The 26,512-nt window shown below is 44.6% G+C and overlaps 1 protein-coding gene and 1 long non-coding RNA gene across 2 annotated transcripts in view; one reads left to right on the forward strand and one right to left on the reverse strand.

Moving 5' to 3' along the window:
* Positions 1–26,512, forward strand: part of LOC141049557 (uncharacterized) — a 69,398-nt gene that overhangs the window by 19,243 nt on the left and 23,643 nt on the right. The gene's annotated exons all lie outside the window — the stretch shown is intronic.
* MLNR (motilin receptor) overlaps positions 10,022–26,512 on the reverse strand; it is a 35,388-nt gene continuing 18,897 nt past the window's right edge. Inside the window, exon 2 of the mRNA XM_073546105.1 lies at positions 10,022–10,524. Coding sequence (XP_073402206.1) covers positions 10,211–10,524 — 314 coding nt within the window. The 3' untranslated portion in view covers positions 10,022–10,210. The remainder of the gene's footprint in view (positions 10,525–26,512) is intronic.

Consider the following 26,512-nt stretch of genomic DNA (forward strand, 5'->3'; position numbering starts at 1 on the left):
TGAGTATCTGGTCATGCCCTTCGGCCTCTGTAAAGCGCCTGCTGTCTTCCAGGACTTCGTGAATAACGTCTTTCGCAATATGCTCTCTACCTCGGTGGTGGTCTATCTGGATGACATCCTCATCTTTTCTTCAGATTTGACCTCTCACCGGAGAGACGTCTGCAAGGTCTTCGACCGTTTGCGGACGAATTCTCTCTTCGCCAAGCTGGAGAAGCGCCAGTTTGAGCAGGAGTCCTTGCCGTTCCTGGACTATATCATCTTGGCCCAGGGGGTGGCTATGGATCCTGCCAAATTGCAAGCGGTATTGGACTGGCAGGTGCCCCATTCTCTGAAAGTGGTGCAGCGCTTTTTGGGGTTCGTTAACTATTACCGTCAGTTCATTCCGCACTTTTTCCTAAGATTTGGTCAGAGCAGGTCTCCACGGCCTTCTCGTCTCTGAAGACCCATTTTGCTGGCGCTCCTATCCTCCACCGTCCCGATGTGGATAAACCCTTTATCCTAGAGGTAGACGCCTCATCCGTCGGTGCAGGAGCAGTCCTTTTCCAGAAGGATGCTCAAGATCGGAAGCATCCCTGCTTCTTCTTCTCTAAGACCTTCTTACCGGCGGAGAAAAACTACTCCATCGGGGACAGGGAGTTGTTGGCCATGAAATTGGCTTTTTCCGGGTGGAGACATCTCCTGGAGGGAGCCCGTTTTCCCTTTCATGTGTACACTGCCCATAAAAACCTAGTCTATTTATAAACGGCCCAGCGCTTGTACTCTTGTCAAGCTATGTGCTCGCTCTTCTACTCCCATTCCTGCTTCACCTTGCACTATCTGTCTGGAGAGAACGTCCGTGCGGATGCTCTCTCTCGCTCGGTGGTCTCAGCGGAGGAAGAGGACACTGAGCCTCGGCTAATTGCCCCCACTGAGAGCCTGAGGACCGTGGGCCCGGTTGCTCTTGAGGCAGTACCGCCGGGCAAAACCTTTGTCCCTCCTCACCTGCGACCAGAGGTCCTCACGTGGGTGGACTGGAAGGGTCATGGTCCTGAGGCCCGGACCTGGGAGCCATTGGAGAACATCCACACCCCGCTCCTGATCACGGCTTTTGAGTGTAGTGAGGCTCAGAGGGGATAATGTTAGGCGTCGGGTTCCTGCAGCTGCACAGCGGGAATCCAGAGCCTTGCATTCAGTGGTCTCCCATTTTCCACCGACTGCTCAGGAGCCTGCACAGCAATCCCAGCATCTCAGACGCTCTGCTCAGACCACCTCTGTGGGTCTCGCTGTTGCTGCCCCCTCTGGGCCAGCAATGGCAGCGCTGGCTGCTCATTAACGAGCCACTCCAGAGGCTAAGTCCTCCACTTGTTCTACTGGGCATGCTTACGGGACGATCTCCCATTGGAGATCGGGAGTCACATGCCCAGGTCCTTCTCATGATCTGATTGGTCCATGTGTCAGGGATCTGGAAGCTTCCGGAAGGTCCCGGCTATAAAAGGTTCGCATGGTCGCTCGGCCATGCACTAGTATAGTCTCTAGTTGCCTACTGTGTGAATGATGATGGATGCATGAAACTGCGAATGACTCATTAAGATCCCCTCCCTCTGATATTACGAGTGTGTACAGGGACTTAGGCTTAGAGTCAGCGCCAGCCAGTGGCAAGCCACAGCAGCATCATCAACAGTGCTAGCGTCCAACAGTGCACCTGCTACCGGGCATTGTCGATTAGCGGCAGTGTCTGTTGCTGCGCTACAGTCTGCAGCTCCCCTTGGCATCCGCAGTAGTGACGCCGCACACACGGTAGGTCTAGACGGACGCTGACCCTCTGCCTAGGGTTCAGCTCCTGTGACCAGATACTGTGCATGCACTTCTCTGAGACCTGTGGCGTTAACAGGCTCAGCCTTTTGTGTTTAAGACATAGGCGTCTCTGTGAATTAACAGAGATCGCTCAGCGCACCTGGGTGACGTTCAACCCGCGTGCATCATACTGCTATATTGTATGTCCGCCATTATCTAGCAGCAATGTTTACACCTTATATTTACACCTTTATATTTAGAGCGTTCCACCGTCCTTAACAATAGCTGAGTGCACGATAGTTGTTACACTGACATTATGACTAAAGCCCCCATCACACACAGCGATCTCGCTAGCGAGATCGCTGTGTGTGACACTTATCAGCGACCGGCCCCCCTGCCGGATATCGCTGATCGTCCTTGAATGGCCTCGACATTTTTTTGATCGTTGGTCTCCCGCTGGCCAGCACGCATCGCTACGTGTGGCAGGCGGGAGACCAGCGATCAGCAAGCTGGAGCTGGTAACCAAGGTAAACATCAGGTTTCTAAGCGCCGCGCGGCACTTAGAAACCCGATGTTTACTTTGGTTACCAGCTCCCTGCACCAGCGCACTGGTATCTTAACGTACACTGTGGGTAACTGTCCTTATCACTGGTGAAGCTGCCTGTTTGGCAGCTCCCCAGCGATCATGTAGCGACTCACCAGCGATCCTAACAAGGTCGTATCGTTGTTAGGATCGCTGGTGAGTCGCTATGTGTGACGGGGCCCTAAGACAAAGATTTAAATTCTAATCTACATGTTAGGGTTATCCAGCCGGTAGTGATTGTTGTACTGCTGCTGTCCGTTTTGCTTATATAGATGTTACAAAGACTTATTCTTCGGGGCTATTCACATTGCTTATTTTGCCAAAAGATCTTGCCATTGAAGTGAATGGGTCAGCAAAAAAAAAATGCACAACCAATGGATATCGTCCATGTACTGTCCGTGTTTCATGTATTGATTGCCAGGAGATACCCAGGAGACCTCCCTTTAAATTATTTTGTGCACATGAAATCCTGTGACACAAAGGACCTGATTCATTAAAGTGATTACCCTAGAAATCAGGAGTAAATTGCTCTGAAAATTTTGCACAACATGGAAATACACAAAAAAGTTGTGACTTTTTCATGTCAGTTTCAGCCAGCTTCACCAAAATGTCAGAGCTGAGAGAGGACATGACACCACAGAGAGGAAGTGACGAATACATTATACCAGAAATCTTATTGCCATTCCTGACTAGAGTAAAGGCCCCGTCTCACATAGCGAGATTGCTGATGCGTCACCGATTTTAACAGCGATCTCACTACATGTGACACATAGCAGCGACCGCCCCCCCCCCTGCTGGATATCGTTGATCGTGCTCGAATGTCCTGGGCCAATTTTTCATCGTCGACGTCCTGCTGGCCAGCATGCATCGCTGGGTTTGACGCTGACGAGAGACCTCGTTGGCGACGCAGAACTCAGGGACGCAGGCTGGAATAGTTCAGAATAGCTGCTGTGTGACAACGCACCAGCGATCCTTACCAGGTCGTATTGTTGTCGGGATCGCTGGTGCGTCGTTGAAGAGATCTGCCTGTTTGGCAGCTTACTAGCGACCATGTAGCGACGCACCAGCGATCCCTACCAGGTCGTATCATCGGGATCGTTGGTGCGTCGCTATGTGAAACGGGACCCTAAGATTTGTGGGTGACCTTACTTGTCAGACACTCCTGATTGATTAGGAGGCGTGTTTACAAGATCAGAACCACCGTCATCACATAGAAGCGACACTGGAACCACCATTAATTCATGAATGTGGCGCTAGAACCATCGTCAGTACTTGATTGCAACACCAGAACCACCATCGGTACATTATTTCAAAGCAATAACCACCGTCAGTACCTGAATATAGTGTCAGAACCACCATCAGTGTATGAATTCAGAGCCAGAATCACCGGCAGTACAATGATGGGGTGATAGGAAGAAGGCAATGATGGGGATGGTGGTGGAGGAGGAATTGATGGAAGTGGTGGAATGGGCAAGGTTGGGAATGTGGGGGAGGAGAAAATGATGGAGGTGGTGGAAAGGGCAATGATGGAGATGGGGGAGAAGAGAATAATGGTGGTAGTGGAAAAACAATGATGGGAGTGGTGGGGAAGGAGGCAGTGATGGGGAGATGGATAAGGCAATGATGGGGTGATGGGGAGAAGGTAATGATGGGGATGGTGGTGGAGGAGGAAATGATGGAAGTGGTGGAATGGGCAAAGATGTGGGAGAGGAAATGATGGAGGTGGTGAAAAGGCAATGATGGGGGTGGGGGAGAAGGCAATTATGGAGATGGGGAAATGACAATGATGAGAGTAGTGGAGAAAGAGGCAATGATGGGGTGGTGGTGGAGAAGGCAATAATGGAGGTGGTGGAAGAGGCAATGATGGGGGTGATGGAGAATGCAATGATGGGATGGTGGGGGGAAAAAGAAATGATGATGGGGGTGGTGGGTTAACCCCCAGCTGTTTCTATAATTTTTTTTTTTTGGCAATAGGTATCATCAATTGCCTTCTATGGGAACCAATATGGATATAATTCTGATGTTCCTTTATTGAACCACGCTATTTTTTACCTCTTGTCTGTGCTTGTCTGATTTGACTGCAGAGAGTTTTTTTTGGCTTCATTTGATAATGCATATGGAATCTATGTTTTCTGTAGTCTATTAATACCCAAAAAGACAAGATTGCCACTATCTACTGGTAGCTTATGGAATCTATATTTTCTGTGGTCTATTAATACCCAAAAAGACAAGACTTGCTACTATCTATTGGTTATACAAGAGGTTTCTCTATGTTTACATGTAATAGCCTGTCTTTTATATATTTTACATTAATAGCCTGTGTATTATATTAAGCACTATCTTTCATCTCTTTTATTTGCTTATTGTGTTCCCACCTGTATTTTATTAGGGTCATTTAGGGCGAGTCTGGGACAGCCGCAGCGGAGTGGGGGCACCAAATTGTATCCTTTAGTGTGCCAACCTCCACTGTCAGGAAGGGAATAGCAGGCTAGTGTAGGGCTATCGTAGGTTATTATTGTATAGAGTTTGTTAATTGTGTTATTGCGCTAGGGGGGTGTTTTTTACCTCAATTTCTTAAAGTTTCATATTTTTAAAGGGATTATATGATTGCACTGGGGGTGGTGGTGGAAAGGGCAATAATGGGGGTGTTCGGGGAGGAGGAAATGATGGAGGTGGTGGAATGGGCAATGATGGGAGTGGTGGGGGAAGAGAATGATGGGGTGGTGGGGGAGGAGGAAATGATGGAGGTGGTGGAATGGGCAATGATGGGGTGGCAGGGGAGAAGGCAATGATGGAGGTGGTGAAGAGGGCAATGATGGAATGGGGGAGAGGACAATAATGTGATGCGGGGGGAGGAGGACAATAAGGGATGTGGGGGATTGGGATGGGAGGAAGGGGAACTTATAATGGACTTAGGAACAGGGGGAGGTGGAGGAAGACATCACATATTATGTCTAACACAGTCCCTTAGTATATAGTGTACGTACATATTATGTATCACACATTCCCTTAGTATATAGTGGACTCACTAATTCTGTATAACACCACCCTTAGTTACATAGTTTCCTCTTTTATTATGTATAACACGTCCCTTATTACGTACCATCCTCTCTAGTTATATATGGTGTCGTCCCTTATTATATAGCTTCCTCTACTGTTATGTATAGTGCTGTCTCTTACATAGTGTATTCTTGTTAATTTTGTTATTCACAACGTCCTCTTTTATTACCTAGTCCACTTTCTTGTTAGATATAAAATGACTGCTGATGGAGGAGCCGGTGACCAGACAACCAGTCTATCAGCTCCTCCATTAGAAAGGAAGCTTTCACATGCTCCATCAGCCATCATTGCATTATACAGCTAAGAAGACAGGACGGTATGTAATAAAAAACAGGACTCTATATAATCCAATATGTAAGGGACGGTACTGTACATAACAAGAGAGGGCACTGTATAAGGGGCAGCAATATACATAATAAAGGAGACTATGTAATATATATATATATATACACATGTATGTGTGTGTGGCCATATATATTTATGTAGCTTTGTCGCCATAAAAGGAGGGGGGCCCAGACACATTTCTTGCACAGGGGCCCCAAGCTGTCAGTGTCCGCCCCTGTCTTCTACCTAGCGATTGATTTCATTCAAATGTTGAGGGATAGTCCGTGTTGACACTGATGCATCCTGAGCCTGCAGGACAGCTTGAATTTCTTTTGTACTTGATTGGGGCTGCTTATCCACCATACTGACTATCCTGCGTTGCCATAGTTCATCAATTTTTTTCTGCTGTCCAGGTAGATTAGCTACAGTGTAAACTTCTTGATTATGTTGTGCACATTGGACAAAGATTCCTCTAGTGGCCAATACCTGAAAAGTTACTATTTTTTAAATTGGATTTATAAAGGCCATAAAAAAATCAAAACAATTATATCATAAAAAATGGATGACATGATCCTCTTTTAAAATGTATGCAGCTATTCATGTGATACAAGGCTGCCCGAGCTAAGGCCACTCTCTGCTCTGGTTTCTAAAGATGGTCTAGAACTTGAGCTATTTGATTTACCTTTCCTTTTAATAGTTCCCTCAGAACTTTGTAAAATAAGAGCTCCAGCGCTGTCAGTCTATATGTGTTACTTTATTACAGTATATGTACAGCCATTCATTACTTCATTGTAGGTAACCTGATAATATTTGATCAATTTATTTGGATATAGAAGATTGTTAGCCCTCTTACATAACATGATGATGGAAACACATTAACAGTTAAATAATAAATATTAATAAATATATAAGCATATAATCTGGTAAATTCATGTAAAAAAAAATTACTACTAGTTACTCACACAGAATGCCCTTTTATATGAAAATGTAAAAGAAAACAACATTAATTATGTGATCAGTACAGCAAAGTGATATTTGTCATCTGCGGAACAGTAAATACGTCTAATGAGAGTGAAACACTCGTATGATATTGGGGAGGATTGTGTTACACTTCATGCTGTGAGAGGATTCCAAGGCACTGGGAGCAGACGGAGATGCAGTTATATGAGTGGCATACTTCCAGCCACATTCCGACTAGACTGTCTGGCCTCACTCACTACACTTGCATTGAATCGAGGTTGTGCACATCTAGTCGGCATGTGACCGCATGTATGCAAATCTTATCCTTGAAGTAATCCAAACATCGAGCCACACAATTGATGAATGAATTGCTTGCGATGTGAGAATTCATAAGTCTGCAGTCACATATAGTGACTGCAGACTTGTAACCCAAGGCCAGACAATCCCTTTTATGTGGATTTTCTAATCACATCTCTAAATTTGCTCCAAGTAGCTGCCACTGTTTCAGTAACATTTTCTGGCATTTCATCTAATGCTTACCCTAATGTCAGATTTTGCCATTTGTTATAGTTTTTATTTAATGGGGTTTTCCATTATAATGTTATTGATTGCCTATTCTTAGGATAGGTTATCAACATCAGATTTCAGATTGGTGGGGGTCTGACATTCGGCAATTCCTCTCCCTCCCCAATAAGTTGTTACCAGTGGGCAGATGTAAACAGTGTATGGAGAGGAATAATACAGCTCCTGAGGATAGGTCGTCTATATCAATGTAGTGGAAAACCCCTTTATACAGAATGCAAGTGTTCACTAAAGACGTCATGTCAGTCAAGCTGACAAGTCCTATGGCATTGGGCACTGCTTTAGCAGGCTCTTGGTGCCTCTGATATTAGTAATACTTAAAGAGGTTGTTCCGTGAGAATATGCTATCACATATGAAAGGGGGGTCCTACCGCTGAGATCCACACCTTTGCCGCAACAGGGCACTTTGATCACCAACGGGGAACTGTATATCTCTGTTAGAATGGAATGGCAGAGCACATTCTTGACCACCGCCCCATTCATTACCTATGGGGCTGAAATCGGGGATAAAAGTGCCACATTCTGTAGTGTGGGTCCTGCAGATAAGTGATACATTATCGTCATTGGACTTTTCCTTTAACAGTAAAGACTGAACACTTCTATGATCTGTTTATAGATTGCAGAGGTTTTTTTTTTTAGACCTGGACTGTTGATAACAAGCAAATAAGAAATGCAGCTTTGTGCAGTGTATTCATGTAAGAAATGATCATGAAGAAACACAGTTCTCTTTCCACTAGTTCCAAATATTCGGGTCATTGTAAGCCCTTCTGGTCAGCATATATTCGATTATTTCTGCTCTTAGTAACATCAAGATCAGCAGTTCTTTATTATATTTCCTTATGATCAGGCCTGCAGATTAAGTTGGTAAAGAAAATAATAGGAGCAATGATTACGTGCCTTCCTAAGAATATATATATTGCAGTTGTTACATAAGACAGGATTCTTCCGCAGTATTTTCTCTACCTATCAAAGGGGCTGTCCACAACATGTTATAGGTTTAAAAATAATCTCATGTTGGTCCTAAAATTAAAAAAAAAACCCACAAAAAAGCAACTCGCCAATAATGCACTTCTGTTTACTCCTGTTATGCCTTGCTTCCTCTTCCTTACTGGTAGAATGAAAATTGACCGCTGCAGGCAATCATTTGCCACTGAATGGCTGCAGAGGTCGTCTGTTGACCCCTCCAAAAGGAAGTGACCAGGAGTCTGACAGGTAACACGAACACTACAGTGAAATTATAGGGACCTTTTAGGAGCGCCATCAGACCACTTTTAAATTGATAAAATGTAGAGGACAACCCCTTGATATATACAATCCTTACAGGAGCTTCTCACAAAATTAGAATATCATCAAAAAGTTCATTTACTTCAGTTCTTCTATACAAAAAGTGGTATATTCAAACTGTAAAGCACTGCAGAACATGTTAGCTTTATAGAAAAACAAAGATTATTAACTCATATATTATATAGAGTTATTACAGAGTGATCTATTTCAAGTGTTTATTTCAGTTAATGTTGATGATTATGGCTTACAGCCAACGAAAACCCAAAAGTCATTATCTCAGTAAATTAGAATACTTTATAACACCAGCTTGAAAAATGATTTTAAAATCCGAAATGTTGGTCTGCTGAAATGTATGTTCAGTAAATGCACTCAATACTTGGTCGGGGCTCCTTTTGCATCAATTTACTGTATCAATGCGGCGTGGCATGGAGGCATTCAGCCTGTGGTACTGCTGAGGGGTTATGGAAGCCCAGGTTGCTTTGATAGCAGCCTTCAGCTCATCTGCATTCTCTATGGGGTTAAGGTCAGGCGAGTTTGCAGGTCAGCAAGCACAGTGATACTGTTGTTTGTAAACCAGGTATTGGTACTTTTGGCAGTGTGGAAAGGTGCCAAGTCCTGCTGGAGAATTATTTTCCATTTCCAAAAAGCTTGTCGGCAGAGGGAAGCATGAAGTGCTCTAAAATTTCCTGGTAGACGGCTGAGCTGACTTTGGTCTTGATAAAACACAGCGGAGCTACACCAGCAGATGACATGGCTCCCCAAACCATCACTGATTATGTAAAATTCACACTAGACCTCTAGCAGCTTGGATTGTGGCCTCTCCACTCTTCCTCCAGACTCTGGGACCTTGATTTCGAAATTAAATTTAAAATATACCCTCTTTGTGGAGTGTGTCAGTGACTGCCTTCTGGACATCTGACAAGTCAGCAGTCTTCCCCAAGATTGTGGAGCCTACTGAAACAGACTAAATGCCCCTTTACATTTAGCGATGCACCAGCGATCCCGACCACAATACGACCCGGTCAGGATCGCTGGTGCATCGCTAAGTGGTCGCTAGTGAGCTGCCAAACAGGCAGATCTCACAGCGATGCAGCAGCGATACAGCGGTCGTTACTTACCTTTCAGACGAAGCGATCCTGACGTCCTCCCATCCACGTCCACGCATTGCTCGTCGGCACCAGCATGAAGCGCCCAATGAGAAATGGAGCTGCGCGATCAGCAACAGACAGCAGGGGAGCCGGGCGGAGGTAAGTATAACACATAGCGATATCGCTGCTGCGTCACCAAATCGGTGATGCTTTAGCGATATTTCTAGCGATATCACTATGTGTAAAACCTCCTTTAGAGACCTTTTCAAAATGTTTAGGAAGCCTTTGCAGGTGTTTCTGTTAATTATTCTAATTTACTGAGATAATGACTTTATGCTTTACAGCCAGTGAAAACTCTAATCAACAACATTAACAGAAATAATCACTTAAAATAGATCACTGTTTGTAATGACTCTATACAATATAGGAGTTTCATGTTTTGCATTGAAGAACTGAAATAAAATAACTTTTTGATGATATTCTAATTTTGTGAGAAGCTCCTGTATGTGAGCTCTGACTCTGCCTTTACAGATTTTCTATGCCTGACTATACACATTCAGATATGTGTGATATATTCATTCTGAATACATGTGGTCTCCGTGTGACCGCCTGTCTCATCTTTGATGACGTTGTATGCCCGGTCATCTGACGTGCCAAGTCGGAGAAGCTTGTAAGCTGCCGTCCTATATTTCTTTGAAATGAAGTTGTAGAGGAGCGGGTTGATGGAGGCACTCAGGTAAAACAGCTGCATTGCAACTATGTTGAAATACTGGGATACTTTCAGTGTCTGGAAATCATTGGTGTTTGCAAAGATGATTCTTCCAATGTGAAATGGCAGCCAGCAGATTATGAAAGAAAGTACGACCACAGCTTCAAAACAAAAAGAGAAGAAAACAGGTCAACAATATTACCAATAACTCATTTATTTTTTTTTTAATTTTCTGTATCATTCTATTACATTTATGACCATTGACAGGTGAGTATAGGACAGACATATCCAAGAGAGATTTCACAGATGTGTACTGTAGCCACTTCCCCATTGTATTACTCACCCACCCTATAAACATGTTACAGATCCTCAATCCCTGTTATTCAACTATAGTTAAGTATATTCGCCTAACAGTTTTAATGACCTTTTTACAGCTTCTGATTTTCAGCTGATGATCTTTAGTATATGAAGAGCTTCCAATTATCCCAATAGCTGATGTTGGGGAAAAGAAAGATTAGACCAGTTGGACGTCATCAGGCCAAGAATTGATGAACAAGCATTCTAGAGTATCCATCACTGTAGTCTTAAGGCCCCGTCACACACAGCGATCTTGCTAGCGGGATCACTGATTTTGTGACGCCACAGCCATCTCGCCAGCGAGATCGCTGTGTGTGACGGGGATCAGCGACCGCCCCCCTGCCGGGTATCGCTGATCGTGCTCGATCGGCCTGGGCCATTTTTCGATCACTGGTCTCCCGCTGGCCAGCACGCATCGCTGCGTGTGGCAGAGAGAAACCAGCGATCAGCGACGCTGGACACTGGTTTCTAATGTAAACATCGGGTATCCAGGAGCCGCGTGGCTCTTAGATAACCGATGTTTACCTTGGAAACCAGCGTGTATGCCGGTTTCCAAGGTAAACAGCGGGTATCCAAGAGCTGCGGCTCCTGGATACCCAATGTTTACATTAGAAACCAGCTTGCTCGCTGGTCCTGATCACTGGAGGGGCTGTCTAACGATGTCCCAGCGATCCCATCCATGTCGGATCGTTGGTGGGATCGCTGGGATATCGTTGTGTGTAACGGGGCCTTTACGAGCAATGACCCAAGTAATGATAAAAATGCTTGTTATCAGGTGATAGGATTATTTATGGCAACATAAAAGTCATCATTATCGGCAGCTCACGTAAACAGGCGATGTGCTGCTGATAACAATAGTCTATGGGGACAGAATGATTGTATTAGCAATTGTTCTGTTCTCATCAGCCTGTGTAAACAGGCCAGGAAATGAGCGCTGATGGACATGCATAATTTAATCAGCGCTCATTGAGGCCCCATTAGACTAATGTTGGCCAAACCCATCAACAGGTTCATCAAGACGTCTGACTGCTGTGCTTGACAACAAGCGTTTTGCCACCAAGTATTAAGTCTTGTCTGCCAGAGGGATCAAATACTTATTTCTCACTGCAAAATGCAAATACATTTATACAATTTGTACAATGTGATTTTATTTTTTATATTCTATCTCTCAATGTTAAAATTAACCTACCCTTAAAATTATAGACTGTTGATGTCTTTGTTAGTGGGCAAACTTAGAAAAAAAAGACATTTATCGCAGGTCACTAATATAAACATATAAACAGTGACTTCACCATCAGTAGCATTCAGTTTCCAGAAGGAATAAGTCAGGTCTCTTAACAACTCATAGGCTACAGTATGAAAAAAATCGTTCACAGTTGCATCCAGTGGGAAGATTATTTTCTCACTTGTCATCCATGTGCCATCTGTATACAAAACGGTTTTTTTTTACAGCAGCTGCTATTAATCATTTATAGGACCATTTACAGTTATCCATGTTACAGAATTGCAATGTATCTGAAAAAATCGCATGCTTCACAGTGGCTCTGAATGGCATCTTATATAGGGGGAATCTTGAATGGGTGAGTCTCATCCAATTTATAGAAGAATATCGCACACACTGCGATTGTTTTCACATGCAGATGCAGTCAGTGAAAAAAAAAAAATCATTCGTCTGCACTGATCTATTGAATAACATTGATCCTAGTGTGATCCGTTTTTTTTTTGTTTGTTTTTTTTTTTTAACAGCACTCGGTGCAAAAATACGGTCATGTGCATGAGCCCATAGTGTGTTAAATACAATACAGTAAATAGTACTAGTAGACATATAAACCACTGGGGGATACATAAATGAGCATTGCTTCATGAGTAAAGGCCCTTTTACATTTAGCGATGCACCAGCGATCCAACCAGCGATCCGACCCGGTCAGGATCGCTGGTGCATCGCTAAATGATCGCTAGTGAGCTTTCATACAGAAAGATCTCACAGCGATGCAGCAGCGACGCAGCGCACGATACTTACCATTCACACACAGCGATCCTGCGTCCTCCCGCCCGCCTCCACGCGTCGCTCGTCGTCACAGCAGGAAGTCTCAGCAGGAAGAGCCCGACGAGAAATGGAGCCGGACATTCTCGCGCGATCAGCGATGAGCAGCGGGGGAGCCGGTCGTTGGTAAGTATCACACATAGCGATATCGCTAGCAATATCGCTATAACGTCACAAAACCAGTGAAGTTTTAGCGATATTGCTAGCGATATTGCTTAGTGTAAAACCCCCTTAAAAGTGGCACTATTTGCACAGAATAAAAAAAGCGGACTCTTTTATATAATCCTGAACAGCCCATTCAAAAAAAATAAAAATTTTATATATATATATACACACACACACACACACACACACGGTATAGTGGCATGGCATTACTTAATCTGTATCATGCCCATTATCTGGGCAGCTGATTAACCCCTTAACCCCCAAGGGTGGTTTGCACGTTCATGACCAGGCCAATTTTTACAATTCTGAACACTGTCCCTTTATGAGGTAATAACTCTGGAACGCTTCCATGGATCCCAGTGATTCTGACATTGTTTTCTCGTGACATATTGTACTTCATGTTAGTGGTAACATTTCATTCAAATAACTTGCGTTTGTGAAAAAAATGGAGATTTGGCGAAAATTTCGCAATTTTCCAACTTTGAATTTTTATGCCCTTAAATCACAGAGATACGGCACACAAAAAAACTTAATAACATTTTACATATGTTTACTTTACGTCAGCACAATTTTGGAACCACATTTTTTTTTTGTTAGGAAGTTATAAGGGTTAAATTTGACCAGTGACTTCTCATTTTTGCAACACCATTTTATTTTTACGGACCACATCACATTTGAAGTCACTTTGAGGGGTCTATATGATAGAAAATACCCAAAAGTGACACCATTCTAAAAACTACACCCCTCAAGGTGCTCAAAACCACATTCAAGAAGTTTATTCACCCTTCAGGTGCTTCACAGGAATTTTTTGAATGTTTAAAAAAAAAAATGAACATTTAACTTTTTTTCACAAAAAAATTACTTCAGGTCCAATTTTTTTTATTTAACCAAGGGTAACAGAAGAAATTGGACTGCAAAAGTTATTGTGTAATTTCTCCTGAGTATGCTGATACCTGATATGTGGGGGGAACCACTGTTTTGGCGCATGGCAGAGCTCAGAAGGGAAGGAGCGCCGTTTGACTTTTTCAATGCAAAATTGGCTGGAATTCAGATCGGACGCCATGTCACGTTTGGAGAGCCCCTGATGTGCCTAAACAGTGGAAACCCCCCACACATAACCCCATTTTGGATACTAGACCCCCCAAGGAACTTATCTAGATATGTGGTGAGAACTTTGAACCCACAAGGGCTTCACAGAAGTTTATAACGTACAGCTGAACAATTAAAAAATCATATTTTTTTCCACAAAAATGATCTTTTCACGCCCAATTTTTATTTTCTCAAGGACCCTAAAAGTTATTGTGCAATTTGTCCTGAGTACGCCGATACCCCATATGTGGGTGTAAATGACTATTTGGGCACATGGCAGAGCTTGGAAGGGAAGCAGTTCCATTAGACTTTTTTGGCTGGAATTGAGATCGGACACCATGTCGCATTTGGAAAGCCCCTGATGTACCAAAACAGTGGAAACCCCCCACAAATGACACCATTTTGGAAACTAGACCCCCAAGGAACTTATCTAGATGTGTGGTGAGCACTTTGAACCCCCCCCCCCCAGAGCTTCACAGAAGTTTATAACGCCCGGGCGTGAAAATTAAAAAATCATATTTTTTCCACAAACATTATCTTTTAGTCCCTAATTTTTTTTTTATTTTCCCAAGGGTAACAGGAGAAATTGGACCCCAAAAGTTGTTGTCCATTTTGTCCTGAGTACGCTGATACCCCATATGTGGGAGAAAACTACTGTATGGGTACACGTCGGGGATCGGAAGGGAAGTAGTGTTGTTTTGGAATGCAGACTTTGATGGTATGGTCTGCGGGTGTCATGTTGCCTTTGGAGAGCCCCTGATGTACCTAAACAGTGGAAACCCCCCACAAGTGACCCCATTTAGGAAACTAGACCCCCTAAGGAACTTATCTAGATGTGTGGTGAGCACTTTGAACCCCCAAGTGCTTCACAGAAGTTTATAATGCCCGGGCGTGAAAATAAAAAAATCATTTTTTTCCACAAAAATGATATTTTTGCCCCCAATTTTTTATTTTCCTAAGGGTAACAGGAGAAATTGGACCCCAAAATTTGTTTTGCAAATTGTCCTGAGTAGGCTCATACCCCATATGTGGGAGAAAACTACTGTATAGGCACATGGCAGAGCTTGGAAGGGAAGGAGCACCATTTGACTTTTTCAACGCAGAATTGGCTGGAATTGAGATCAGATGCCATGTTGCGTTTGGAGAGCACCTGATGTGCCCAAACAGTGGACCCCGCCCAATTCTAACTCCAACCCTAACCCCAACACACCCCTAACCCTAGCCCTAACCCTAATGGGAAAATGGAAATAAATACATTTTTTTTTTATTTTATTATTTTTCCCTAACTAAGGGGGTGATAACAGGGGGTTTGATTTACTATTTATAGCGGGTTTTTATGTTTGGCAGCTGTCATACGCTAAAAGACGCTTTTTATTGTAAAAATAGTTTATGCATCACCACATTTTGAGAGCTATATTTTTTCCATGTTTTGACCCATCGAGTCATGTGAGGTTTTATTTTTTGCGGGACGAGTTGTCGTTTTTATTGTTACCATTTTTGGGCACGTGTAATTTTTTTGGTCACTTTTTATTCTGATTTTTTGGACGCAGAATGAACAAACACCAGCATTTCAAGAATTTCTTTTGGGGGGTGCGTTTACACCGTTCCGCGTATGGTGAAATTGATAAAGCGGTTTTATTCTTCGGGTCAGTACGGTTACAGCGATACCTGATTTGTCTTTTTTTATGTTTTGGCGATTTTATGCAATGAAAACAATTTTATATAAAAAATTATTTTTGCATCGCTTTATTCTGTGAGCTATAACTTTTTATTTTTTCTCTGATGATGCTGTGTGGCAGCTCGGTTTTTTGCGGGACAAGATGTCGTTTTCAGCGGTACCATGGTTATTTATATCTGTCTTTTAGATCGCGCGTTATTGCACTTTTTGTTAGGCGGTATGATAATAAAGCATTATTTTCCCTTCACCCATTACAGCACACCTGAGAGAGGGATCTGCCCCGCCAAGACAGGAACCTACTGAGATATAAGGGGCGGCACCTCTCCCCCGCTTCAGTTGGGTTCCTGTCCTGGAAAGGAATCCCACTGTTGGCGGTGCCTATCATGGGGAAAAAAAAAAAGGTCCCAGGCCCATCTCGGCGCGGGAAGAACAGGGGTCTCACCTGTAGCGCCGGCCGTCGGGTCCTGGATGCACAGTCCCCGGTGACCCCTCGGGCTCCGGTTTCGTGTGGGCGCTGGTGGCGGCTCCCGGCGGCTCCTGGAGGCCCCACTGCGCCGCCCCGCGATCTCGCTCCCCCAGAGCACCTAGCAGGGGAGCCGCGGACGTCTTCTGGCCGCTGACGTCAGCGGCGCAGAGGATCATGGGCGCGCCGACTGACGTCAGCATAGGCGACGGTGTCATGGCGCCGGGTGCGACGTCGGCCAGCTTTCTGAAGCGGTCGGCCGGCGGTCGCAGGGGGGAGGGGAGGAGACACCCACCAGGACGGAGGCGCATTATTTAAGCAAGGAAGAGCAGCATGGCGGGCGGTTCAGAATGGAGTCAGAACAGGAGTGATCGCTGTCTCTGCCTTCCTCACAGCCCTCCGTCCGCAAACATGGAAACCGTTCAAGCAGTAGTCGCCCCAGCCGTAGGTTGGGGGACTCCTCAAGATCCAGAGAGCACAGGTCACGTGCTCCGATGCAGCCTCCGAGTCCGGTACCCTTGATTACGGATGGTGAGTGATCTTCATGAATGCTAGCAATATGTTAATAGGGGTTCCCTGTTGTATGTTTAACCCTGTAGGAAAAAACCTAAAAAAGCGGGAAGTAAGAAGAATAATAATAGGGACTGTGCCATATGTAAAAGCCCCTTAGCAAGAGACTGGCAGAAAGACCTCTGAGCCAGTTGCTTTCAGTGAACCATGGCTGAAGAAGCGCCTAGTTTCGCAGCTAATCTTATATCAGCCCTCAGATCAGAAATGGAGGGTTCAATTAAGACCTTGTTGAAAAAAGGGAGAAAAGGTAGAAAGCATCCCCCTAGTTCTCCGACAAACTCCTCTTCGGCCTTGTCTCAGACCGAACAGCCATCCTCCTCAGATTCCTCAGACAGTGACATGGGGGGTAAGCCATGTTTCTCGGTAGAAGACAGGATGCTCTCCTGAAGGCCATTAGAACAACAATGGGCCTACAGGAAGAAAAAGCGGCTAAATCCCTGGAGGATGTCATGTTTGGGGGACTACAAGAGAGGAAAAAACAGACTTTTACAGTTAATGAAAAGGTCCAAGCACTTATTGAAAGAGAATGGAGGAAACCCGAGAGATCAGGGGGGCTCTTCCCTCTGCCTCTAAAAGGCGATACCCCTTTGAGCACAAGGATGCAGAAATATGGGACAAAGTCCCAAAAGATTGACGCAGCGGTGTCCAGGTCTTCCAAAAAATCGGCCCTGCCCTTGGAAGACTCAAGGGTTCTTAGGGACCCGCTAGAAAAAAAGCAGATTCCTATTTAAGGCATGCATGGGAAGCAACAGCAGGAGGATTGAAGCCAGCAATAGCGGGCACCTGCACGGCACGTTCTCTAATGATTTGGCTGCAGCAGTTAGAAGAGAGACTAGCGTCAAAAGTCCCAAGAGAAAAGATATTGGCAGATATGTATCTTCTGCATGGGGCAGCAGCTTTTTTGGCAGACACCTCGGCGGACTCCATGAGGTTGACAGCTAGGGCGGCAGGGCTATCAAATGCCGCTAGACGTGCGTTATGGCTTAACCCCTTCACTACCAAGGGTGGTTTGCACGTTAACTCCCGGGCCAATTTTTACAATTCTGACCACTGTCCCTTTATGAGATAATAACTCTGAAACGCTTCCATGGATCCCGGTGATTCTGACATTGTTTTCTTGTGCCATATTGTACTTCATGTTAGTGGTAAAATTTCATTCAAATAACTTGCATTTATTTGTGAAAAAAATGGAAATTTGGCGAAAATTTTTAAAATTTCGCAATTTTCCAACTTTGAATTTTTATGTCCTTAAATTACAGAGATACAGCACACAAAAAACTTGATAAGTAACATTTCCCACATGTTTACTTTACATCAGCACAATTTAGGAACCAAAATTTTTTTTTGTTAGGAAGTTATAAGGGTTAAAATTTGACAAGCGATTTCTCATTTTTGCAACACCATTTTATTTTTACGGACCACATCACATTTGAAGCCACTTTGCGGGGTCTATATGATAGAAAATACCCCAAAGTGACACCATTCTAAAAACTGCACCCCTTAAGGTGCTCAAAACCACATTCAAGAAATTTATTAACCCTTTAGGTGCGTCACAGGAATTTTTTGAATATTTAAAAAAAAAATGAACATTTAACTTTTCACAAAAAAAATACTTCAGGTTCAATTTTTTTTTATTTTACCAAGGGTAACAGGAGAAATTGGGCTGCAAAAGTTATTGGGCAATTTGTCCTGAGTAAGCTGATACCTGATATGTGGGGGGGAACCACTGTTTCGGCACATGGCAGTGCTCAGAAGGGAAGGAGCGCCGTTTGACTTTTTCAATGCAAAATTGGCTGGAATTCAGATCGGACGCCATGTCGCGTTTGGAGAGCCCCTGATGTACCAAAACAGGGGAAACCCCCCACAAGTGACCCCATTTTGGAAACTAGACCCCCCAAGGAACTTATCTAGATATGTGGTGAGAACTTTGAACCCCCAAGGGCTTCACAGAAGTTTATAACATACAGCCGTACAATTAAAAAATCATTTTTTCCACAAAAATGATCTTTTCACCCTCAATTTTTATTTTTCCAAGGGTAACAGGACCCTAAAAGTTATTGTGCAATTTGTTCTGAGTGCGCTGATACCCCACATGTGGGGGTAAACCACTATTTGGGCGCATGGCAGAGCTCGGAAGGGAAGCAGCGCCATTTGACGTTTTTGGCTGGAATTGAGATCGGACACCATGTCGAGTTTGGAAAGCCCCTGATGTACCAAAACAGTGGAAACCACCCACAAATGACACCATTTTGGAAACTAGACCCCCCAAGGAACTTATCTAGATGTGTGGTGAGAACTTTGAACCCCCCAGTGCAGAAGTTTATAATGCCTGGGCGTGAAAATAAAAAAATCGTATTTTTTCCACAAACATGATCTTTTAGTCACCAATTTTTTTATTTTCCCAATGGTACCAGGAGAAATTGGACCCCAAAATTTGTCCAATTTGTCCTGCGTACGCTGATACCTCATATGTGGGAGAAAACTACTGTATGGGCACACGTCGGGGCTCGGAAGGGAATTAGTGACGTTTTGGAATGCAGACTTTGATGGAATGGTCTGCGGGTGTCATGTTGCTTTTGGAGAGCCCCTGATGTACCTAAACAGTGGAAACCCCCCACAAGTGACCCCATTTTGGAAACTAGACCCCCTAAGGAACTTATCTTGATGTGTGGTGAGCACTTTGAACCTCCAAGGGCTTCACAGAAGTTTATAATGCCCGGGCATGAAAATAAAAAAAATCATATTTTTTCCACAAACATGATCAATTAGTCCCCAATTTTTTATTTTCCCAAGGGTACCAGGAGAAATTGGACCCCAAAAGTTGTCCAATTTGTCCTGAGTACGCTGATACCTCATATGTGGGAGAAAACTACTGTATGGGCACACGTCGGGGCTCGGAAGGGAAGTAGTGACGTTTTGGAATGCAGACTTTGATGGAATGGTCTGCGGGTGTCATGTGCATTTGGAGAGTCCCTGATGTACCTAAACTATTGAAACGCCCCACAAGTGACCCCATTTTGGAAACTAGACCCCCCACGGAACTTATCTAGATGTGTGGTGAGCACTTTGAACCCCCAAGTGATTCACAGAAGTTTGACGCCCGGGCGTGAAAATAAAAAAATCATTTTTTTCCACAAAAATGATATTTTTGCCCCCAATTTTTTATTTTCCTAAGGGTAACAGGAGAAATTGGACCCCAAAAGTTGTTTTGCAATTTGTCCTGAGTAGGCTGATACCCTATATGTGGGGTAAAACACTATTTGGGCGCATGGCAGAGCTTGGAAGGGAAGGAGCATCATTTGACTTTTTCAACGCAGAATTGGCCGGAATTGAGATCCGACGCCATGTTGCATTTGGAGAGCACCTGATGTGCCCAAACAGTGGAAACCCCCAATTCTAACTCCAACCCTAACCCCAACACACCCCTAACCCTAATCTCAGCCCTAACTCTAACCCTAGCCCCAACCCTAGCCCTAACCCTAAGGCTGAGTTCACATGTGGTGTTTTTTTCGCATTTCCGCGGCGGTTTTAACCGCGTGATTTTGCCGCGAAAACGCGAAAAATAAGCATCCCATGCATTCCTATGGGATTCCGCAATGCTGTGCTAATGCTGCGGTTTTTACCGCGGCGGAATCGCTTCGCGGTAAAAAAACGCAGCATGCTCATTAATTTGCAGAATCGCGGCGATCCCGCACCCATAGGAATGCATTGTTCTGCTTACTTTCCGCATGTGGCTGTGCACACCATGCGGAAAGTAAGCAGAACAATTGCGGATGGTACTCACGGTCCGGAGGAGAAGAGACTGTCCTCCGGGCTTTGGGTACCATATCCCTGTAAAAAATAGAATTTAAAATAAAAAATATTGTTATTCTTACCTTCCGGCGTCGCGCCTCTCTCCACGCTCCCGTTCCCAGTAAGCCTTTGCGAAAATGCCCGCGTTGGCGTCCGTTCTCGCGGGATCGCGAAGTCTCGCGGTCATCGCGAATCACCGCGAGACATCGCGATCCCGCGAGAACGGACGTCATCGCGGGCATTTTCGCAAAGTATTACTGGGAACGGATGCGCAGGACGTCGGAAGGTAAGAATAACACCATTTTTTATTTTTTTTTACATTCTATCTTTTACTACTGATGCTGCATAGGCAGCCTCAGTAGTAAAAAGTTGGTCACACTCGTCAAACACTATGTTTGACGAGTGTGACCAACCTGTCAATCAGTTCTCCAAGCGATGCTACAGATCGCTTGGAAAACGCTAGCATTTTGCAAGCTAAATACGCTTGGAATTCCGGAATTCTCGCCGTAATTTCCGCGAGAGTTCTGGTACATGTGCACTTAGCCTAATGGGAAAATGGAAATAAATACATTTTCTTTTAATTTTATTATTTTTTGCTAACTAAGGGGGTGATAACGGGGGGTTTGATTTACTATTTATGGCGGGTTTTTATGTTTGGCAGCTGTCATAGGCTAAAAGACGCTTTTTATTGAAAAAATAGTTTTTGCATCACCACATATTGAGAGCTATAATTTTTCCGTATTTTGACTCACTGAGTCATGTGAGGTCTTCTTTTTTGCATGACGAGTTGACTTTTTTATTGGTATCATTTTCGGGCACGTGACATTTTTTGATCGCTTTTTATTCCGATTTTTGGGACGCAGGATGAACGAAAACCAGCATTTCATGAAATTCTTTTGGGCGGTGCGTTTACACCGTTCCGCGTGCGGTAAAATTGATAAAGCAGTTTTATTCTTCGGGTCGGTACGGTTACAGCAATACCTCATTTATGTCTTTTTTTTATGTTTTGGCGGTTTTATACAATGAAAACTTTTATATAAAAAATAATTATTTTTGCATCGCTTTATTCTGCGAGCTATAACTTTTTAATTTTTTCGCTGATGATGCTGTATGGCAGCTCGTTTTTTGCGGGAGAAGATGACGTTTTCAGTAGTACCATGGATATTTACATGCGTCTTTTTGATCGCGCGTTATTGCACTTTTTGTTCGGCGGTATGATAAATCATTTTTTGCTTCGTTTTTTTATTTTTAATTTTTAAGGGGTTCGCTAAAGGGGTTAACTAATGGGACAGTTTTACAGGGCAGGTCGTAACGGACGCGGCAATACCAAATATGTGTACTTTTATTGTTTTGTTTTTTTTATTTCCAAAAAATGAATTTATTTGGGAATTTTTTTTTTATTTTTTTTTATTAGCGATTTTTTTTTTTTAAATTAATTTTACACTTTTTTTAATTTTTTTTATAACTTTATTAGGTTGTCCCAGTGGGGACATCACTGTCCTGTGACAGATCGCTGATCTGTCACATCACAGATCACTGTGACAGATCAGCAATCTGTCACAGGCAGTGCTGCAGACTTCCTCATGCCTGCGCTTTGCAGGCACTGAGGAAGTCAGCTCCCTACAGGCCCCCGAAGGTCCCCGTCGCCATCTTGGATCCGGGGACCTGTAGGGAAGAGACCCCCGCAGCAGCGCTGCACATTGCGCTGCTGTGGGGGCTCAGGGAAGCACGGAGGGAGCCCCCTCCCTGCCGATGCTTCCCTTTAACCCCCGGTACACCGCGTTCGTGTTTGATCGCGGTGTGCAAGGGGTTAGCGTGTCGGGGGCGGTCCGTGACCTCCCCTGACACATTGTGCCGGGTGTCAGCTGTGATAATCAGCTGACACCCGGCCACGATCAGCGGCGCTCACCACGTGAGTGCCGCTGATCTCACTAGACGTACTATTCCGTCCTTGGGACTTAGGTCCCAGGTCACATGGAAGGAATAGTACGTCCAATGTAGGTAAGGGGTTAAAGGCTGTCCAGGTGACCTGCAGTCTAAGGCTAAACTGTGCTCGCTCCCCTGCGATGGTCGTTTTTTATTCGTGAAAAACTTAGATGATATCCTGGAGAAGGCGAGCGATAGGAAGAAAGGCTTCCCCAGATTCCCGACAGATCAGAGAAGGCCGCCCTTTCGGAGAGGAAGATTCAATAGGGGTCGTCCTCCGGCTGACAGAAGAAGATGGGAAGATAAGAGAAAAAAGGAGTCGGGATTTATGTTTGGTGGAGGCACCTCCACTTGAAAAAAATCTCCACAATGACGCCAGCATTCCGGTAGGGGGGAGATTGCCACTCTTTTCTCGGAACAGTTGGCCTTAGAATCAGAGATCCTGAGCCTAGTAGACAAGCAGGTCCTTTCCGAAGTCCCAAATATGCAGGAGGGAAGGGGGTTCTATTCCACCCTTTTTTGATGAAAAAAAACAGATCTATCGTTCAGGACAATCATAAACCTCAGAGGCCTCAATCGGTGGATAAAGAATCAGACCTTCAAGATGGAATCGGTGGCTATGGCCATGAAACTGCTACATCAAGATTGTTTTATGGCCGTAGTCGATTTAAAGCAGGGTTTCCCAACTCCAGTCCTCAAGGCACACCAACAGATCATGTTTTCAGGATTTCCTTTGTATTGCACAGGTGAAGCAATTATCACCTGAGCAATACTAAGGAAATCCTGAAAACATGATCTGTTGGTGTGCCTTGAGGACTGGAGTTGGGAAACCCTGATTTAAAGGATGCATATTATCACATCCCTATCCATCCAGGTTACCAAAAATACTTGAGAGTGGCTCTCTATATTCAGGGCGTGCTCAGACATTTCCAATTCAAGGCTCTTCCATTTGGCATATCTATAGCCCCGAGGGTTTTTACCAAGGTCATAGCGGAGGTAACATCTTTCCTCCGAATTCACGATACGGTCATAATACCCTAGGTGGACGATTTCCTTATAGTGGGCAGCTCAGAAGACCACTGTACGGCACAGTTGAACCGAGTGACCGATCCTTACAGGAATTAGGATGGATAGTACATTTCAAAAAATCAAAACTACAGCCCCTAAGAAAACAGACCTTCTTGGGATTTATCCTGGATTCAGAACAGCAAGCTTGTCTACTACCGGATGCCAAAATAGAGAAGGTACAAAACGTGACTTTGGCTGCCCGAGACCAACCTCACATGACATTAAGAAATGCGATGTCTCTACTAGGTACCCTGACTGCCTGTATTATGGCGGTCAGGTGTGCTCAATTTCATACCCGACAGCTTCAGGGGGAGATACTGTCAGAACAAAGATCGCTGAGAGGGCGTTTAGAAGGAAGACTGGAGATTGCCTTAAAGGTCAGAGACTCTCAACTGGTGGCTGGACAGGACAAACTTGGCTTCGGGAATGCCACGGGACAGACAGACGACCGACGTAATACTGACAGACGCAAGCTCCTCGGGGTGGGGGGCACACCTAAGGGGTCACATAGCCCAGGGTTCCTGGAGGCCTCAAGAAATGGGTACATCTTTCAACCTGAGAGAACTGTGGGCAGTGAACAAAGCCCTAAGTCACTTCATTCCCCTACTCAGGGGTCGCAATGTCTGGGTCATGTTGGACAACAAAGTAACTGTGGCATACATCAACCACCAGGGGGGGACAAGATCACACTCGCTAATGAAACAGCGGGCGACATTTTTTGCAGAGCAGAACAACACCTACACTCCCTAACAGCCTTGCACATAAAGGGGGCAGAAAACATAGAAGCCGATTTCCTGAGCCGCAATACTCTGAGGCAAAGAGAATGGGCTCTAAATCGGTCCGTTTTTCAAAAAATAAGCTTTGGGGAGAACCAGTGATAGACCTCTTTGCCAACAAGAACAACAGGCAAATAGAGAGGTTTTGCTCACTAAACCCAAGGGAAAAACCATGGGCAGTGGACTCATTACAGATTCCGTGGGACTTCAGGCTAGCCTATGCGTTCCCCCCAGTGGCCCTGATCCCAACAGTAGTCAGGAAGCCAGGGTGATCCTAATAGCCCCATTTTGGCCAAAAAGGCCCTGGTTCGCTCTGCTATGAATGATGTTCCTCTCCGATCCATGGGTTCTGCCAGAAATCCCGGACCCAATAGCTCAAGGTCCAATACTCCACGCTCAGGTCAAAGGATTCCATCTGACGGCGTGGAATTTGAAAGGTTACTTCTAATGGATAGAGGGTTCTCTCCCGGTTTGGTGACAACCCTGCTAAAGAGTAGGAAACCGGTGACGACCAATATCTATGGCAGAACATGGAATAAATTCCTGCAATTCCTAGGTAAGCCGCTAGAACAAGAACCCCCGATTAGTGCCATCTTGGAGTTTTTACAGTCAGGATTGCAGCTGGGGTTAGCGGTAAACACTCAGGTATCTGCACTAGGGGCGCTCTATAACTGCAACTTGGCAGTAAATAGGTGGGTAGCCAGATTTATCAAATCCTGCCACAGGTCTAGTCATATCCCAATACCGAGATTAGCCCAGTGGGATTTAAACCTGGTACTAGAGGCCCTTACAAAAGAACCATATGAGCCTATACAACAACTACCCATAAAATATCTTACCCTAAAAACGATCATTTTAGTGGCCCTTACATCGGTCCGTAGAGTAAGCGACTTGCAGGCTCTCTTAGTAAATCCACCCTATACACACGTTTTTCAGGATAGGGTGATATTAAGAACACACCCCGCTTATCTGCCTAAGGTAGCATCAGATTTCCATCGATGTCAGGAAATTATTCTTCCATCCTTTTGCGAGAATCCAAAGAACCCAGGGGAGGAAAAATTCCATAGTTTGGATGTTAAGAGAGCCCTGCTAGAATACATATCTGTCACCAGCCACTGGAGGAGGTCCCAGTCCCTATTTGTAGCCTTCCAGGGTGCCAGAAAAGGCTATGGGGTTTCAAAAGGGACTATTGCCAGATGAATTAGGGAGGCCATTAGTGTAGCCAACTCAGCTAGTGGTGTTCCGATTCCTGACTGCATCAAGGCTCATTCCACCAGAGCCGTGGCGACCTCCTGGGCTGAAAAGGCAGAGGTATCGATTGAACAGATTTGTAAGGCCGCTACCTGGGCCTCACCTTCAACCTTCTTTAAGCACTATAGATTGAATCTATCCTCCTCTGCTGACTTAACCTTTGGTAAAAGGGTGCTGCAAGCGGTTGTCCCTCCCTAAGGTGGTTCGAAGTCTCCAAAAATCTCTCAGCTGTGCTGTCATGGGTTAAGGGAAAACCACCATGGTTACTTACCGTTTTTTCCGGAACCCTTGCCAGCACCCGTATATTCCCGCCCCCATTTTTTTCACCGTATGGGTGTGCACGTTAGTAGGGTGTATTTGTGTGATGTGGTGTTGGATTAACTTGTAACTAACCGGGAAGTCCTCTCAATGCTCTGTAACCAACTGAAGCAGGGGAGAGGTGCCGCCCCTTATATCTCATTAGGTTCCTGTCCTGGCAGGGCGGATCCCTCTCTCTGGTGTGCGGTCATGGGTTCTGGAAAAACCGGCTACCGGTAAGAAACCATGGTGATTTTTTGCTTTGTTTTTTTATTTTTATTTTTTAAGGGGTTTGCTAAGGGGGTTAACTAATGGGACAGTTTTATAGGGCGGGTCATTACGGACGCGGCGATACCAAATATGTGTACTTTTATTGTTTTGGGGTTTTTTTTTTTCAAAAAAATGAATTTATTAGTGAATATTTTTTTTTTTAATTTAGTTAGCTTTTTTATAAATTATTTTTTTACTTTTTTTTTTTTTTTTTTAACTTTATTACAATGTCCCAGGGGGGACATAACTGTCACAGCGATCTGTCACAGGCAGTGCTGCAGGCTTCCTCGTGCCTGCGCTTTGCAGGCATTAGGAAGTCGGCTCCCTGCAGGCCCCCGCCTCCATTTTGCATCCGGTGACCTGCAGGGAAGGTGGCCCCCACAGCAGCGCTGCACATTGAGCT

Source organism: Dendrobates tinctorius, unplaced genomic scaffold (genome assembly GCF_039654945.1).
Source record: "Dendrobates tinctorius isolate UK_male_01 unplaced genomic scaffold, ASM3965494v1 ptg000145l, whole genome shotgun sequence".
Taxonomy (NCBI): domain Eukaryota; kingdom Metazoa; phylum Chordata; class Amphibia; order Anura; family Dendrobatidae; genus Dendrobates; species Dendrobates tinctorius.